The sequence below is a fragment of the Oncorhynchus kisutch genome, linkage group LG18, assembly GCF_002021735.2.
Source record: "Oncorhynchus kisutch isolate 150728-3 linkage group LG18, Okis_V2, whole genome shotgun sequence".
Taxonomy (NCBI): Eukaryota; Metazoa; Chordata; class Actinopteri; order Salmoniformes; family Salmonidae; genus Oncorhynchus; species Oncorhynchus kisutch.
This window is the reverse complement of record NC_034191.2, coordinates 74063262-74080598: the sequence shown is the minus strand read 5'-3', so window position 1 is coordinate 74080598 and position 17337 is coordinate 74063262. Positions and strand designations below refer to the sequence as shown.

The window sequence follows — 17337 nt, the reverse complement described above, 5'->3', positions numbered from 1 at the left end:
CATACACACTAACCCTCCCTGTGTCCCCCCCCGCCCCTACTTCTCTCCTGCTGACTGCGATTCAAAATGGGTCGTAGGCTCTGTTTGCCATGGAAACCACCCACCAATTCATAACAATCAATGAAGTTATCTGATGAAGGAATCTAGATGTTGTTGGGTCTCAAAATTGCTGAGTAGTGAAAAGAAAAACCTACAGTGTATTCGGAAAGTATTCTGACCCCTTGACTTGTTCCACATTTCGTTAGGTTACAGCCTTATTCTAAAAATGACCCCTCATCAATATACACACACACAATACCCCATAATGACAAAGTGAAAACAGGTTTAGACATTTTTGCAAATGGTAAATTCAATGGTACATTCAATTGATTGGACAGGATTTGGGAAGGCACACACCTGTCTATATAAAGGTCCCACAGTTGACAGTGCGTGTCAGAGCAAAAACCAAGCCATGAGATCGAAGGAATTGTCAGGATTGAGGCAAAGATGAACAGAGCAAAGTACAGAGAGATCCTTGATGAAAACCTGCTCCAGAGCCCTCAGGACCTCAGACTGGGGAGAAGGTTCACCTTCCAACAAAACAACGACCCTAAGCACACAGCCAAGAAAACGCAGGGGTGGCTTCGAGAAAAGTCTCTGAATGTCCTTGAGTGTCCCAGCCGCCAGAGCCCGGACTTGAACCTGATCGAACATCTCTGAAAAGTACTGAAAATAGCTGTGCAGTGACACTCCCCATCCAACCTGACAGGGCTTGAGAGGATTTGCAGAGAAGAATGGGAGAAACTCCCAAATACAGGTGTGCCAAGCTTCATACCCAAGAAGACTAGAGGCTGTAATCGCTGCCAAAGGTGCTTCAACAAAGTACTGAGTAACGGGTCTGAATACTTTTGTAATGTAATATTTCAGTTTAATAATTTATCAATTTGCAAAAGATTATAAAAACCTGTTTTTGCTTTGTCACTGTGGGGTATTGTGTGTAGATTGATGTGGGGGAAAAAAAACAATTTAATCCATTTTAGAATAAGGCTGTAACGTAACAAAATGTGGAACAAGTCAAGGGATCGGAATACTTTCTGAATGCCCTGTATCTAAAGGTTTGCGTTTTACTTTAGGTTTTGAACCACTCTTGAACTCAATTACACATGTGCTCACAGTAATCAAAATGAGTGACTGCGGGGCCAGGTGATCCAGTGACTCATGACTAATACTGCCTTTCTACATGAAAACGACCAATTTCACAGAGAAATTGCCCCGTAACAACCGTGACTGACATCTAATACCTCAAGTCAAATTGGGTCTCCGACCCTCCAGTGATGTATATTGCTTGTTGGCAAAACCAGCCATCTTCGTAGAGAGCAACTACCTTTCAAATGCTCTGCAGCAGGCAAACTGCTTATACAATTAAAACCAGTCACTGGCTGAATCGCTTTTGGTGATGAGACTTAACTTGAAAAAGGGCATTCTGACCCCGTCCAGTGGTATAACAGAGCACAGGATTAAGTGTGTGTGTCTGTGTGTAACATGTTTTCATGTGTATCTGAGCTATTCTTCTAACAAGCAGAAATACAATCGCTATGACGCGTTTTGCATCATATGAACATACGATACTCCAGAGAGCCAGCGAAGCGAGGGAACGCATCCAAATGATGACAGCACATCACTAATACCAATTAACGACAACCTGTGAACCATCTACCCCAGCTGTTTCAATTGAAACTTAGCCCACTCAATGAGGAGGGGGAGACAGCTGGAAATGGCCAAATCATGCCTTACCTTCGATCATGCTATTCAAGTCAATCTCTTCGTCCTCTTCTTTGACTCGCAGATATTTAGTTGTGAGTCTGGAGAGAAGAGAAAGAGAGAGAGGGGGAAAGAGAGAGAAAGAGAGAAAAAGAAAGAAAGAGAAAGAAAGAAAGAAAGAAAGAGAGAAAAAGAGAGAGAAAAAGAGAGAGAGAAAGAGAGAGAAAGAGAGAAAAGAGAAAGAGAGAAAGAGAAAGAGAGAGAAAAAGAGAAAGAAAGAAAGAAAGAGAGAGAGAGAGAAAGAGAGAAAAAAGAGAAAGAGAGAGAGAGAGAAAGAGAGAAAAAGAGAAAGAAAGAAAGAAAGAAAGAGAGAGAGAGAAAGAGAGAAAAAGAGAAAGAAAGAAAGAGAAAGAGAGAAAGAGAGAAAGAGAGAAAAAGAGAAAGAGAGAAAGAGAGAGAGGGGGAAAGAGAGAGAAAGAAAGAGAAAAAAAATATTATTTTACAGAGGAAGCAATTCACTTACAGGGCCAGCATTGAAGAGGACCTGCTTTTAGGTCATAACAAAGGAGTGAATATACCCCTGGGATGGCTTACATCAAAGTACAGTATATCGCCATGATGAGAAGGCCTTACCATGAAAACCTTCCAAAATGACTTATTCAAGGCAGAAAGGAGTTGGAGCACTTAACAAAACAAGCAGATTGATTTCTTTTAGCTCACTTTAATCCATTGTCCAGGATAAAAACCTGACTGGCGTTTCGACATCAAGCTGACGTTTCCCTCAGAGTGATCTGACCATGGCACTTAGCTCCTATGTATAGCCTAGTGGCCCATTGAGACAATAATAAGAAAATAATAATAATAATAATATGTTAAGGTAAATGGCACAAAATAATACTAATAAAAAAGGCAAACAGTGTGTCTGGTTAATCAATAGGCCATGTAAAAAATATACATAGGTGATATTTGGATGTCAGTGATTCTGGAGATACACAGAGACCCTCAAAATCAAGGCAACAACATTATAGAATGAGGACAGTGAAATATCCTTGTTTAGCCCCACAGTGGTCACCAACATTTTCTGAGTCAAGATCACTTTCTGAGTCAAAATGCAAGCCGAGATCTACCGCTCTGATTTTTATTAACATTACTTAAAAAAATGTAAGCCTATGCAACATTAACCAATTAAAAACAGTACTGTAACAATGATGTTTGTGCAGTAAGCTATAGGCCCAATACATTATCACAGCATACTGGCTTTGCTGTAATTTACCTGTCAATGCATTGTTTGGGGATTTAAAAAAAAGTATATTTCAAAATTTGAGGTAGGCTATATGATCACACCGGTAATAGATCCATTGTTGTATTACTTATTACACAGCTGAATGAGCATACATTTAAATAATTTGCTTTTTATTTTACTGGGCTGATGGTGCCTGCATCTGATGGTCAGTCTCAGCGGAGGGAGAGAGCAGCAGACTGAGGGTCCACCTCTTAACATCCCTGCTCTCCCTTTCCTCCACTGACACTGACCAAAAAGGGACACCGTCTTCCAGCTGATGGCGAAACTCGAGTCGCACCGCATTATTTCTGCCTCATGCACAAATTCATGTTATTACTCCTATGAACAGAGAAAGTGAAATATTCCTTGATATTAAAAAAGACCCAAGGCGCTAATAATAACACAAAGCCTACAGAGACACGTTCCTACTAATTCATTACTGCTGCACTGCTTGTTGTAGTGCTGAGTGAAAATAGGAAGAACGCAAATTTTATGGCTTATAAAAGTATTGACAATGCTGAGTAAGAACTTAAACAGCAGCTCTTTGCTGTATTCATTGACAGTCTCTCTAGTCATGGTTTTAAACCGTTTTAAAATGTCACAGTATCAACTTTGCTGTAGCTTTCTTTTATGCTAGTTACTGCAGAAATGGTAAATCGGAGACATCCGACTGGCCAGCTGTCTGGCATAGTGCACTTCATTTCCTCTCCAAGCCCACCGGGAAGGCAGAGTTTGTACCTTCAGACACATGAAATTGCAACAGTTTACCTACCCGGCACGCAGGGCAGCTGAATTGGCTGCACCTACCACCAACAGCCCGAGACTAAAAATCGTTTTTTTTTTTTACAGAAATGTTTGGCGATCGATTAGAAATGCCTTGGAGATCGACAATCGCGATCGACTTGACCACTGGTCTAAGGAGTACTGCCAGAATGCCTCACTTTGTTTTAGTTTACGTACGATGTCACCTCCTCTTGTAAACCTGGGATGGCTTACATCAAAGTATTTCACCATGATATAATAAGACATCCCACTATAAAAGTACAATGGCTATATAGCATTAACACCATTGTACCATCTTACAAACTTCTGTACATCAATGGGCAATGTTCTCTTGACGGAGAAAAACATCTGTGTCTGGTGCTGAGGTTAGAGTAATGATAGGTCTGTGAATAGTGCTCATTGTGAACGTGGTATCTTCAGGCGTTTCGAAATTGCTCCCAAGGATGTACCAGACTTGTGGAGATCTACAATTCTTTTTCTGAGGTCTTGGCTGATTGCTTTTGATTTTCCCATGATGTCAAGCAACGAGGCACTGAGTTTGAAGGTAGGCCTTGAAATACATCCACAGGTACACCTCCAATTGACTCAAATGATGTCAATTAGACTATCAGAAGCTTCTAAAGCCATTACATAATTTTTGGGAATTTTCCAAGCTGTTTAAAGCCACAGTCATCTTAGTGTATGTAAACTTCTGACCCACTGGAATTGTGATACAGTGAATTATAAGTGAAATAATCTGTCTGTAAACAATTGTTGGAAAAATGACTTCTGTCATGCAAAGTAGATGTCCCAACCTACTTGCCAAAACTATAGTTTGTTAACAAGACATTTGTGTAGTGATTGAAAATCGAGTTTTAATGACTCCAACCCAAGTGTATGTTAACTTAAACTGTACACAATGCGTAACGATAACTTGGCGATACAGTGCATTCGGAAAGTATTCAGAACACTACGTTTTCACACACTGTTACGTTACAGCCTTATTCTAAAATGGATTAAATACAACAAAAAAATCTCTATCTACACACAATACCCCATAATGAGAAAGCGAAAACAGATTTTTTGGCAAATTTATAAAAAATATATTTTAGACTCTTTGCTATGAAACTTGAAACTGAGCTCAAGTGCATCCTGTTTCCATTGATCATCCTTGAGATGTTTCTACAACTTGATTCCATATGTGTCCATATGTGGTAAATTCAATTGATTGGACATGATTTTGAAAAGGCACATACCTGTCTATATAAAAAGGTCCCACAGTTGACAGTGTATGTCAGAGCAAAAACCAAGCCATGAGGTCGAAGGAATTGTCCGTAGAGCTCCGAGACAGGATTGTGTCCAGACAAAGATCTGGGGAAGGGTACCAAAACATTTCCGAAGCATTGATAGCATTGATAGTCCTCAAGAACACAGTGGCCTCCATCAATTCTTAAATGGAATAAGTTTGACTTTTCCTAGAGCTGGCCGCCCGGCCAAACTGAGCAATCAGGAGAGAAGGGCCTTGGTTAAGGAGGTGACCAAGAACCCGAAAAAGCTCCAGAGTTCCTCTGTGGAGGTGGGAGAATCTTCCAGAAGGACAACCATCTCTGCAGCACCATCTCTGCAGCACACCAATCAGCCCTTTTTTGGTAGAGAGGCCAGACGGAAGTCACTCCTCAGTAAAAGGCACATGACAGCCCACATGGAGTTTGCCAAAAGGCACCTAAAGACTCTCAGACCATGAGAAACAAGATTCTCTGGTCTGAAAAAAATCCAGATTGAACTCTTTGGCCTGAATGCCAAGCATCACGTCTGGAGGAAATCTGGCACCATACCTATGGCAAAGCATGGTGGAAGCAGCATCATGCTGTGGAGATGTTTTTCAGTGCAACGGACTGAGAGACTAGTCAGGATCGAGAGAAAGATAAGAGAAAAGTACAGAGGGATTGATGAAACCTTCTCCAGAGCACTCAGGACCTCAGACTGGGGAGAAGGTTCACCTTCCAACAGGACAACAACCCTAAGCACACAGCAAAGACAACGCATGAGTGTCTCTGAATGTCCTCGAGAGGCCCAGCCAGAGCACGGTCTTGAACCCGATCGAACATCTCTGGAGAGACCTGAAAATAGCCTGTGCAGTGACGCTCCCCATACAATCTAACAGAGCTTGAGAGGATCTGCAGAGAAGAATGAAGAGAAGAAACTCCCCAAATACAGGTGTGCCAAGCTTGTAGCGTCACACCCAAGAAGACTTGAGGCTGTGATCGCTGTGAAAGGTGCTTCAACAAAGTACTGAGTAAAGAGTCTGAATACTTACAGTACCAGTCAAAAGGTTGGACAAACCTACCCATTCAAGGGTCTTTTCTTGATTTTTTTCTGTTTTCTACACTGTAGAATAATAGTGAATACATCAAAACTATGAAATAACACATATGGAATAATGTAGTAACCAAAAAAGTGTTAAATCAAAATACTCTTGGCATTTACGTAGTGCTTATGAAGCCTTTACGTAGTGCTTATGAAGCCTTTATGTGTTGCTTATGAAGCCTTTATAAGATGGACATGGTTTAAAGTGGGACAGTTTTCTCAACGAGAAAGACCTGGACCAAGGTGTCTGTGGACAATCTACAGCAACACCTCATACAGGTGCACGCTTTCAAAAAGTTACGGCTACTGCAAAATTCTCTATCGTCTTGTCATTTAGCTGTGAAACGTCTTCAATTACATGCTCAGAGGCAGTAGAATGAATGCCTGGCCTGAATATATCTGGTGGAGCGATTGAGATTAGAGGGCCGCATCACTGTAGCATAACTAGAAAGGACATGGCTATATACACATGATGACATTGACTTAAATAGGAATGTGTCTTAGTAAATCTATGGAGCATAACTCTATGGAGCATAAGTTTGAATGCGTATCCTCCAAAAGGCATAACACCTGTCTGCTCCACTTCGGAGAAGTTCCCTCATTGTCATCTCCTGTCAGACAGTGATTTAAAGGAGATTATACTGAGCCTCTGCCCTTCTTCCTGGATGACGTTACTTCTACAAGAGGATATTGACAGATCTAGAAGCAGTCAGAGACCATAACTGAATCCCCAATCAAATCTACTGTAAATGTCACACAGAAAAGGAAATGTTAAACCCTGCTGTTTGTAAGTAGATCATTTCTGAAAATGATGTGAAAAAGAATTGTTGGACTACTATCTCCTATGTAAACATTATTATTATTATTTTAACCTTTATTTAACTAGGCAAGTCAGTTAAGAACAAATTCTTATTTTCAATGACAGCCTAGGAACAGTGGGTTAACTGCCTGTTCAGGGGCAGAACGACAGATTTGTACCTTGTCAGCTCGGGGGTTTGAACTTGCAACCTTCCGGTTACTAGTCCAACGCTCTAACCACTAGGCTACCCTGCCGCCCCACATGCAGTGCAAACTATTGAGAACCACTGAAAGGATTTTAATTCAGACCTTCAGACTACTGTATTGCCACCTCTTCTAGTGTGGGACTTACGTCTTCAATAATAAAGTGAGATAGTGAAAATATTTTACCGTTTCAATTGGTTACTTAATCCCAAAAGATTTTAGAGTGGCCTAATCTTAAATTCCCACAGTAAGAAATAACATTTTGAGTTGGCCAATTAATGTGCAGAAATTGCATGACTCATCCTGAATTTAATTCCGCTGCAATATCGACGGCTCCCAACATTTAGTCTGAAAACTGTTGTCCTGAAGTCGTTTGTGCTAATGCCAAAATGAGGGTTTTTGTGATTGGATCGTCTCTAACCAATCAGAGTGTCTAAGCCAATGTCTTAATTCATGATTTTTGTAGGCCGGCTCTGGCCCAACCCATCGGTTTGTGGGACCAGTCAGAATGTGTTCGCATTATACAAGACGTTGGGGAGGAAAGAAAATCCAGACTCATCGTGGAAAAGAAATAAAACGCAAGTGGGCGTGGAGTTGGACCAGAGCGATATGGCCTGGGTAGTCAGGCTCGTGCAGAAAAGCCATATACTGTGTTACAATGGCTTTGAGAATGGCCTGACTGTCAAAATGTCCCATACAAATGTTTTGTAGTCAGTGTGCAGTATGACATGCAATGCTCTGAAAGAAGAGTTGGCTACAGCACATACAGTACAGCAGTGGTCACCAAACCGGTCGAACGCATTCTCTCTATAATTTCTATTTTAAAAAAACCACACCTGTTACAGATACAGGTATCCTGTGTGTGTATTTCTTTTCTCTTCTTCTCCCCTTACAGGTGACAATCATTCCCCAATCACATCCCCTTTCCCTTGGTTTAAAAACCCATTCAGTTGTTTTCTCTGTGTCTCAATCTCTCTCTTTGAGCTCTCGTTTGTGTACTCCTACATGTCACTTTGTCCCACTTGTGAGTATTGTTTTGGTTATGGTGTTTGACTGTTTGTTTGATGGTGGGAAAAGGGGGTACCAAGACATGTCGCCCATGGGCATACACAACCCGTAGGAATAATTGGTCTAAATACCCTAGTTAGAACTGGGCGGACCATCCACTGTATTTTATTGGTTAGTTAGCTAGCTGTTGTTGAAGCAGGTAGTCTAGCTTAGGGGTGTTTTTGAATACTTGTGATTTCTTTCCTTGGGTGCAGCTCCGCCCCTTTTCCTGCCCCCCTTTACCGTGTGTTTACAAATAAACCCTGACTGTTTGACAGTAATTTAGTTGTTTGTGGTTATTTGTTCTCACTCTTACTTTTTCACTATTATACTTTGCATGAGTTATGTTACGGGTCTCGTTACCATCCCCCCCTAGACTGTTACGGGTCTCGTTACCATCCCCCCTAGACTGTTACGGGTCTCGTTACCATCCCCCCTAGACTGTTACGGGTCTCGTTACCATCCCCCCTAGACTGTTACGGGTCTCGTTACCATCCCCCCTAGACTGTTACGGTCTCGTTACCATCCCCCTAGACTGTTACGGGTCTCGTTACCATCCCCCTAGACTGTTACGGGTCTCGTTCCATCCCCCCTAGACTGTTCGGGTCTCGTTACCATCCCCCTAGACTGTTACGGGTCTCGTTACCATCCCCCCTAGACTGTTACGGGTCTCGTTACCATCCCCCCTAGACTGTTACGGGTCTCGTTACCATCCCCCCTAGACTGTTACGGGTCTCGTTACCATCCCCCCTAGACTGTTACGGGTCTCGTTACCATCCCCCCTAGACTGTTACGGGTCTCGTTACCATCCCCCCTAGACTGTTACGGGTCTCGTTACCATCCCCCCTAGACTGTTACGGGTCTCGTTACCATCCCCCCTAGACTGTTACGGGTCTCGTACCATCCCCCCTAGACCTGTTACGGGTCTCGTTACCATCCCCCCTAGACTGTTACGGGTCTCGTTACCATCCCCCCTAGACTGTACGGGTCTCGTTACCATCCCCCCTAGACTGTTACGGGTCTCGTTACCATCCCCCCTAGACTGTTACGGGTCTCGTTACCATCCCCCTAGACTGTTACGGGTCTCGTTACCATCCCCCCTAGACTGTTACGGGTCTCGTTACCATCCCCCCTAGACTGTTACGGGTCTCGTTGCCATCCCCCCTAGACTGTTACGGGTCTCGTTACCATCCCCCCTAGACTGTTACGGGTCTCGTTACCATCCCCCTAGACTGTTACGGGTCTCGTTACCATCCCCCCTAGACTGTTACGGGTCTCGTTACCATCCCCACTAGACTGTTACGGGTCTCGTTACCATCCCCCCTAGACTGTTACGGGTCTCGTTACCATCCCCACTAGACTGTTACGGGTCTCGTTACCATCCCCCCTAGACTGTTACGGGTCTCGTTACCATCCCCCCTAGACTGTCGGGCCAAAAGGGATTCATAACAGAAGCGGGGGCTCGTCCGGGATCGGTCTTTACGGACACCCATGCCGCTCGTGTTATAGTGGTCTAGTTCAGTGTTGAGAGTCATAGCTTATGTAACATTAGTGTTTGCAATTTGTTGGCTATTGTGTAGTTGTTCAAAATGGATACTTTTGATTTGAAATCCTTTTTGGATAACCCTACGTGGGCGGTTTATGACAAATGTCGTCGAGTTGATTTACTGACCTTGGCTGACCATTATTCTGTATCGATTCCACAGAGTTAAGTTAAAGCGGAGGTTAAGCAACTGGTGTTAAATGTTTTGTTGGAAGAGCAGGTGCTTGTGTTACCGCTGCCTGAGCCTACTACCCCTGTAGGGGATGTTGTTGCTCCTCTAAACCCGTTGGTGTCTGAGAACAAGGGCGAGGCTAAAGCTCCAGACACATTGCCCCGTTTTGATCCACTCTCCCCACAGTCAACCGGTGCAGAGCAAGGGGAACAACCACTCCAAGTCTTAGAGCGAGTGATGTTTGAAACGCTATTAGCGCGCACCCCGCTAACTAGCTAGCCATTTCACATCGGTTACACCAGCCTAATCTCGGGAGTTGATAGGCTTGAAGTCATAAACAATGCAATTCTTGAATCACAATGAGGAGCTACTGGCAAAATGCACGAAAGTGCTGTTTGAAAGAATGCTTACGAGCCTGCTGGTGCCCACCACCGCTCAGTCAGACTGCTCTATCAGTCAGAAGTACGAGCCTTAGGTCATAAATAAATATGGTCAAATCCGGAAACTATCATCTCAAAAACAAGACGTTTATTCTTTCAGTTACGAATTTGATCTAACGGGTGGCATCCATAAGTCTAAATATTCCTGTTACATTGCACAACCTTCAATAATTACGTAACATTCTGGCAAATTAGGCGGCCCAAACTGTTGCATATACACTGACTCTGCATGCAATGAACGCAATAACCTGCTAACCTGGATTTCTTTTAGCTAAATATGCAGGTTTAAAAATATATACTTCTGTGTATTGATTTTAAGAAAGGCATTGATGCTTATGGTTGGGTACAGTCGTGCAATGACTGTGCTTTTTTCACAAATGCGCTTTTGTTAAATCATCCCCCTGCGTTGCATCGATTATATACAACGCAGGAAACGCTAGATAAACTAGTAATGCCAAGAGTGTGCAAAGCTGTCATCAAGGCAAAGAGTGGCTACTTTGTTTAACACTTTTTTGGTTACTACATGATTCCATGTGTTATTTCATAGTTTTGATGTCTTTAATATATTTCTATAATGTAGACAATAGTAAAAAATAAAGAAAAACCCTTGAATGAGTAGTTGTGTCCAAACTTCTGACTGTTACAGCAAATACATCATGTACAGTTGCAGCTGTAATTTTGAATTGAGCCTGAAATCGAGGCACTAAAGGCAGTTCCCATGGAAGAAATGTCAGTATTTCCAAGACTGGCCAGAGACAGAAATAACCTTGAGGATCAGCCAAGTTCTGCAAACACCATCCCAGAGGAATAGTTTGTTGATGTTTCATAATACGCAAATCAGCTCAAAGAGCAGCAAGTTCATTACTTAAAATTCTCGAGGGGTCTCTTCTCCCCAATTTAAAGTTGAGTCGACAAACATTGAACGATTAATGAGACGAAAAGAGGGCGAGGGGGTAGGACTTCCTGTAGGACGGCCCAGGAAACTAATCAAGGATTCATTATATATTCCTTTTTTTAAATGTAAACAAACAGATGAATGAGGGTGGTTCTACCAATTCTGTACCTTTTGAGAAGTGTAACTTGGTAAAAAAAACACATTTGATTTCACCTAATTTGTACACTGTCATAAATAGCATATGTTCAAAAAAAGTATAAAATCCCATCAAGATGTTAAGTTAAAAAAATGACTATAGTAAGTGCCCATTAAGTGCCAAATAAGAGCAAACGGGGCTGACCCTAACAGAGTTGATGATTTCATCTTAAATCTGCCATAAATCCTATTGTGACATGGGGAACGGAAGCTTGTTGTATGCAACAGGTTAGGACAATTGAATGCGAGCTTCATAAAAAATGTGAAATCGCTAAAACATTTCTAGCCTGTCTATCTATGGGTATCACAACACACCGGAAAATGGACAAAAAGAGTAGAACCAGCTGACCTACTTTTACACTATGGTTTCACTATTACATTTTCAATGTTTCTTAAAAAAAATTTTTTTTAAAGGACTAGTTTCACAACATTAAAACAAGAGTTCAGTTCACGTAAAAGTTGACCTTAAAATGAGGCACAGACGTAAATGAATCACTCATCACATTAAATACATTATAATCTTCAGAAATGACTCTGTCTTCATAGAAGTCACAGAGGGTACACAGAGGGACATGTCAAAATGCTGAATGAACCTGATTTATTGAATTCTCCATGTGGTCGAGATTAAAAAGGTCACTTAATTTAATATAACAGGCTTTTAAAATAAAAAATGTTGCACTCATTCCGTGGAAAGATGTATGAATCCTATAGAAAGTGATGCTGTGCATAAAAGAAAGTAATTTCTATGCCTTTACCGCCCTTTCTCAAGCAGATTATGGTCAGAATAAGATAGAGAGGAGACCAAATATGACTGCTGCATTGCTGCAGAATAAAGGCATACTGGGATTTTATTTTTACTGCATCACGAGGGAGAGATGCCAGATCAGGAAATATTGATACAGATGTCTTGCATAACAAACTCCAATGTATGTTTTTGTCAAATACAGTCGGATCAGCTACAATCCTAATTTTAGGCTTAGGCACCTCTCTTTTTTATTTAACAGGAAACTTGCATAATCTTCAAGGCATGCGGTAATCTTTCACAAAGGGTTTAACCATCAGTTCCTCCTCTTAACAACAGGAGAGCCTGTCTAGCCCTAACAACAGGAGAACCTTTCTAGCCCTAACAACAGGAGAACCTGTCTAGCCCTAACAACAGGAGAACCTGTCTAGCCCTAACAACAGGAGAACCTGTCTAGCCCTAACAACAGGAGAACCTGTCTAGCCCTAACAACAGGAGAACCTGTCTAGCCCTAACAACAGGAGAACCTGTCTAGCCCTAACAACAGGAGAACCTTTCTAGCCCTAACAACAGGAGAACCTTTCTAGCCCTAACAACAGGAGCACCTTTCTAGCCCTAACAACAGGAGAACCTGTCTAGCCCTAACAACATGAGAACCTGTCTAGCCCTAACAACAGGAGAACCTGTCTAGCCCTAACAACAGGAGAACCTGTCTAGCCCTAACAACAGGAGAACCTTTCTAGCCCTAACAACAGGAGAACCTGTCTAGCCCTAACAACAGGAGAACCTGTCTAGCCCTAACAACAGGAGAACCTGTCTAGCCCTAACAACAGGAGAACCTGTCTAGCCCTAACAACAGGAGAAGCTGTCTAGCCCTAACAACAGGAGAACCTGTCTAGCCCTAACAACAGGAGAACCTGGCTAGTGTGTGCCTGGCTAGTGCGGGCTGTATGAGGGGAAAACCATTAAATATCAATCTCACTAGGATGCAGGGTTCTATAATCTGCTTGCTCTATATGATATTATTGTGCCCTCCCTCCCTCCAGCTCTCTCAGGTAACATCTGCGACAGTACGGCTCTGTAATGACAGAGCATTTGCGTTTACATGAGCTTTGGACGAGGCGGGGATGTCTCTCCCATACCACATCAGTCTGCTGACAGGAGAGGGTAAATCATAGTGGCCGAGGTAGGGAAAGGGATGAAAACACAATCTGTAGGGATCTGTAGCTATTTCATTTATGAATTTATGATTGTTTAGACTTTGGCTAGAAATGTCTTGGGGTAATATTTGGTTTGACTTGAATCAATACTGCAGATACAGTAGGGATCTGTTCTAATTTAAAATAGGTTTAGTGGGATTAGGGAGATTGGAGGTTTAATTGAATCACTTTGTGTGTGTGTGTGTGTGTGTGTGTGTGTGTGTGTGTGTGTGTGTGTGTGTGTGTGTGTGTGTGTGTGTGTGTGTGTGTGGTGTGTGTGTGGTGTGTGTGTGTGTGTGTGTGGTGTGTGTGTATAAACAAATGCCTCGTATTTAGTGACGGAGGGGAAGAAAGAAAAAGAAAATCGATAGAGTTACATGTTACAATTTTATTTTGGGCGATATTATATTATAAAATCAATACTTTGACTCAAACTCGTTAGCTAGCGCTAGTCGGCTGTACCTGCGCCGGTATTGTTCATCTTATATCTTGTTCTCCATCGTCTTTTTATATAGTCAGCCAACATGTTTACAGCACTTTTATATCCCCGACTGATCAAAACTAATTTTCTCTCTGCAGAAGACATATAGTGTCCAATATGTTGGATACATATAGAATCGTGAGGATCATATCGGCACCTAAGTATCATGGGAAGTATCATATGGCGAGGTCCCTGGCCTCCGCATCCCTACTCGTGTCTCTGGGATCTGCACAGCATCGAAGTGCTCTGACCACACTCCAACCACAGAGACAGACTGAGGCGAGTGGAGCCAGTGTAGCCCAGGGCCAGTTCTGGATCAGTGCCCCTGCATCAACACCCTGTCAACCCCACCGGCAACAGCCCCAGGGAGCCTCGCTAAAAGCCGGGTGGCAGCACAGGCGGCTGTATAAAAAGGCCCTGCTAGAAAGCACAGAGACCGATGTGACGGAGACGCAGAGCAGTCCCACACTGACTCAGAGAGAGGAGATGCAGGTGGTGCTATAAGATGATGCAGGTGGTGCTATAAGATGAGATGCCTAACGCCTTCATATAATATTGACAGAGGAGGAAGTTGAACAGGGAGGAGATACCGACGCACAAAAGTACAATTCAAAATGGCTGCCATTTGGAAGATACAGTACAGTACAAATGACCAGACCTCCTATTTACAAACAAAAATAAAAGAATACAGATTTAATTTCAAGAAATTCAGTTCAGTAATGACCTCCTCTCACTCAAAAATCAATCACCTGTCGTACATATCCTAACAATGTGGTCAACAACTACTATGGTTCACCAGAGTAACCGGTCTTATCCGAAGATGCAGAGTAGTGAAACCACACTACCTCATATTCTCCCAGCACGGTAGGGAGATCGGAGGGCCTCACAATACCATTTGCACATATTGTGTTGACCCGAACCATACAGTGCTGACTTGTAATATTCCTTTCACGTTGTCGTTTGCAGCATAGATACACAATCAGGTCAGCTCAGTACAGCTCAGATAGCTCAGTAGTCTAACTGAGGTGTAGTGTATAGTCTACCTGCTGGGTAGCCGGCCTCTCTTCCCCAGAGAAAGCAGTTTCTGTCCCTGAGCCGTGGCTGGTTCCTCCCTGGGCTCTCTCTTCACCAGGGGGTTGGCTGGGGGGCGACCTCTGAGGCGAGCAGCCCCCTCGTACCCCGACAGCATTACCCTGAGAGAGAGAGAGACATAGGGAGGGGAGAGAGTGAGTGAGGATAAACATTTGAGAGAAAGAAAGAGTGTGAGAGGGAGAGGGAGGGTGAGTGGGCAGGGGGAGAGAGAGGATAAGAGGGAGAGGGAGAGAGAGAGAGAGAGAGAGAGAGAGAGAGAGAGAGAGAGAGAGAGATCGAGAGGGTGAGAGAGGATAAAGAGGGTGAGTGGGCAGGGGAGAGAGAGGATCAAAAGTGAGAGGGAGATCGAGAGGGTGAGTGGGCAGGGGAGAGAGAGGATAAAAAGGGAGAGAGAGATCGAGAGGGTGAGTGGGCAGGGGAGAGAGGATAAAAAGGGAGAGGGAGATCGAGAGGGTGAGTGGGCAGGGGAGAGAGAGGATAAAAAGGGAGAGAGAGATCGAGAGGGTGAGTGGGCAGGGGAGAGAGGATAAAAAGGGAGAGAGAGATCGAGAGGGTGAGTGGGCAGGGGAGAGAGGATAAAAAGGGAGAGAGAGATCGAGAGGGTGAGTGGGCAGGGGAGAGAGGATAAAAAGGGAGAGAGAGATCGAGAGGGTGAGTGGGCAGGGGAGAGAGGATAAAAAGGGAGAGAGAGATCGAGAGGGTGAGTGGGCAGGGGAGAGAGGATAAAAAGGGAGAGAGAGATCGAGAGGGTGAGTGGGCAGGGGAGAGAGGATAAAAAGGGAGAGGGAGATCGAGAGGGTGAGTGGGCAGGGGAGAGAGAGGATCAAAAGGGAGAGAGAGAGAGATCGAGAGGGTGAGTGGGCAGGGGAGAGAGGATAAAAAGGGAGAGGGAGATCGAGAGGGTGAGTGGGCAGGGGAGAGAGAGGATAAAAAGGGAGAGAGTGATCGAGAGGGTGAGTGGGCAGGAGAGAGAGGATAAAAATGGAGAGGGAGATCGAGAGGGTGAGTGGGCAGGGGAGAGAGAGGATAAAAAGGGAGAGAGAGAGAGATCGAGAGGGTGAGTGGGCAGGGGAGAGAGGATAAAAAGGGAGAGGGAGATCGAGAGGGTGAGTGGGCAGGGGAGAGAGAGGATAAAAAGGAGAGAGAGGATAAAAAGGGAGAGAGAGGATAAAAAGGGAGAGAGTGGATAAAGAGGGTGAGTGGGCAGGGGAGAGAGGATAAAAAGGAGAGAGAGGATAAAAAGGGAGAGAGAGGATAAAAAGGGAGAGTGGATAAAGAGTGAGTGGGCAGGGGAGAGAGGATAAAAGGGAGAGAGAGGATAAAAAGGGAGAGAGAGGATAAAGAGGGTGAGTGGGCAGGGGAGAGAGAGGATAAAAAGGGAGAGGGAGATCGAGGGGGTGAGTGGGCAGGGGAGAGAGGATAAAAAGGGAGAGAGAGGATAAAAAGGCAGAGAGGATAAAAAGGGAGAGAGAGGATAAAAAGGGAGAGTGGGCAGGGGAGAGAGGATAAAAAGGCAGAGAGGATAAAAAGGGAGAGAGAGGATAAAAAGGGTGAGTGGGCAGGGGAGAGAGGATAAAAAGGGAGAGAGAGGATAAAGAGGGTGAGTGGGCAGGGGAGAGAGGATAAAAAGGGAGAGTGGGCAGGGGAGAGAGGATAAAAAGGGAGAGTGGGCAGGGGAGAGAGGATAAAAAGGGAGAGTGAATGATGTAGAGAGAATGGGAGAATAAACATTAGAAAGACAGCTACACAAGCAGAAAATCAATAGGGACTGTAGCCTTAGAGGAGATGTGGGGCGTCTACATATAGTTGATTCTAATTATTTAAGATCAACATGTGTGTTTAACAGGGGGCATGAAGTTCAGGTGAGGATGATCTCTGCTAAAGACAAGGATATGGGCTCAATTTCATACAACCACACGTTGCAGTGTTGCCATAGCATGAACACATGTTTTTGTCAGTACTACAGTGGAATAATAACACAGAACTGTATCGGATGCTGTAAGAAAAGTGTCTAGACACACCCAACAGCGAGATGCCTCCGTAGTCCGTACTGAGAGGTGCATGCAGGAGTACCAATGGTCTTGCTTTTGTACTATATGCCCAGACCAAAGATAATAAATGAAAATTTAAGGAAGCATTTTCACGTACTGTAAGCGATCTATAAATCACTAGAACAAATGCTGACCTTGAACGTAACATCCTCATGAGTAACCACTAGTACAGACTACTCTTACAGTCTTTGGCAGGTACCACAACTTGACACCATTCCAAATCATATCACAAACACAGCATTACTTTAATTAGCTTCTCTAAACAGCCCGACAAATGAAATTTTAATCTGACATTACATCCGAAACATTAAAGACGCCTCGGAGTTG

At 43.6% G+C, this 17337-nt stretch overlaps 1 protein-coding gene across 6 annotated transcripts in view; it reads right to left on the bottom strand.

The window, feature by feature from the left end:
* Positions 1 to 17337, bottom strand: part of LOC109909804 (lethal(3)malignant brain tumor-like protein 4) — a 124335-nt gene that overhangs the window by 40227 nt on the left and 66771 nt on the right. For all 6 annotated transcript variants that reach the window (XM_031796773.1, XM_031796774.1, XM_031796776.1 and 3 more), the window contains exons 16-17: positions 14911 to 15060; positions 1774 to 1841 (exon numbers count right to left, since the gene is read on the bottom strand). In XM_031796773.1, coding sequence (XP_031652633.1) covers positions 1774 to 1841; positions 14911 to 15060 — 218 coding nt within the window. The remainder of the gene's footprint in view (positions 1 to 1773; positions 1842 to 14910; positions 15061 to 17337) is intronic.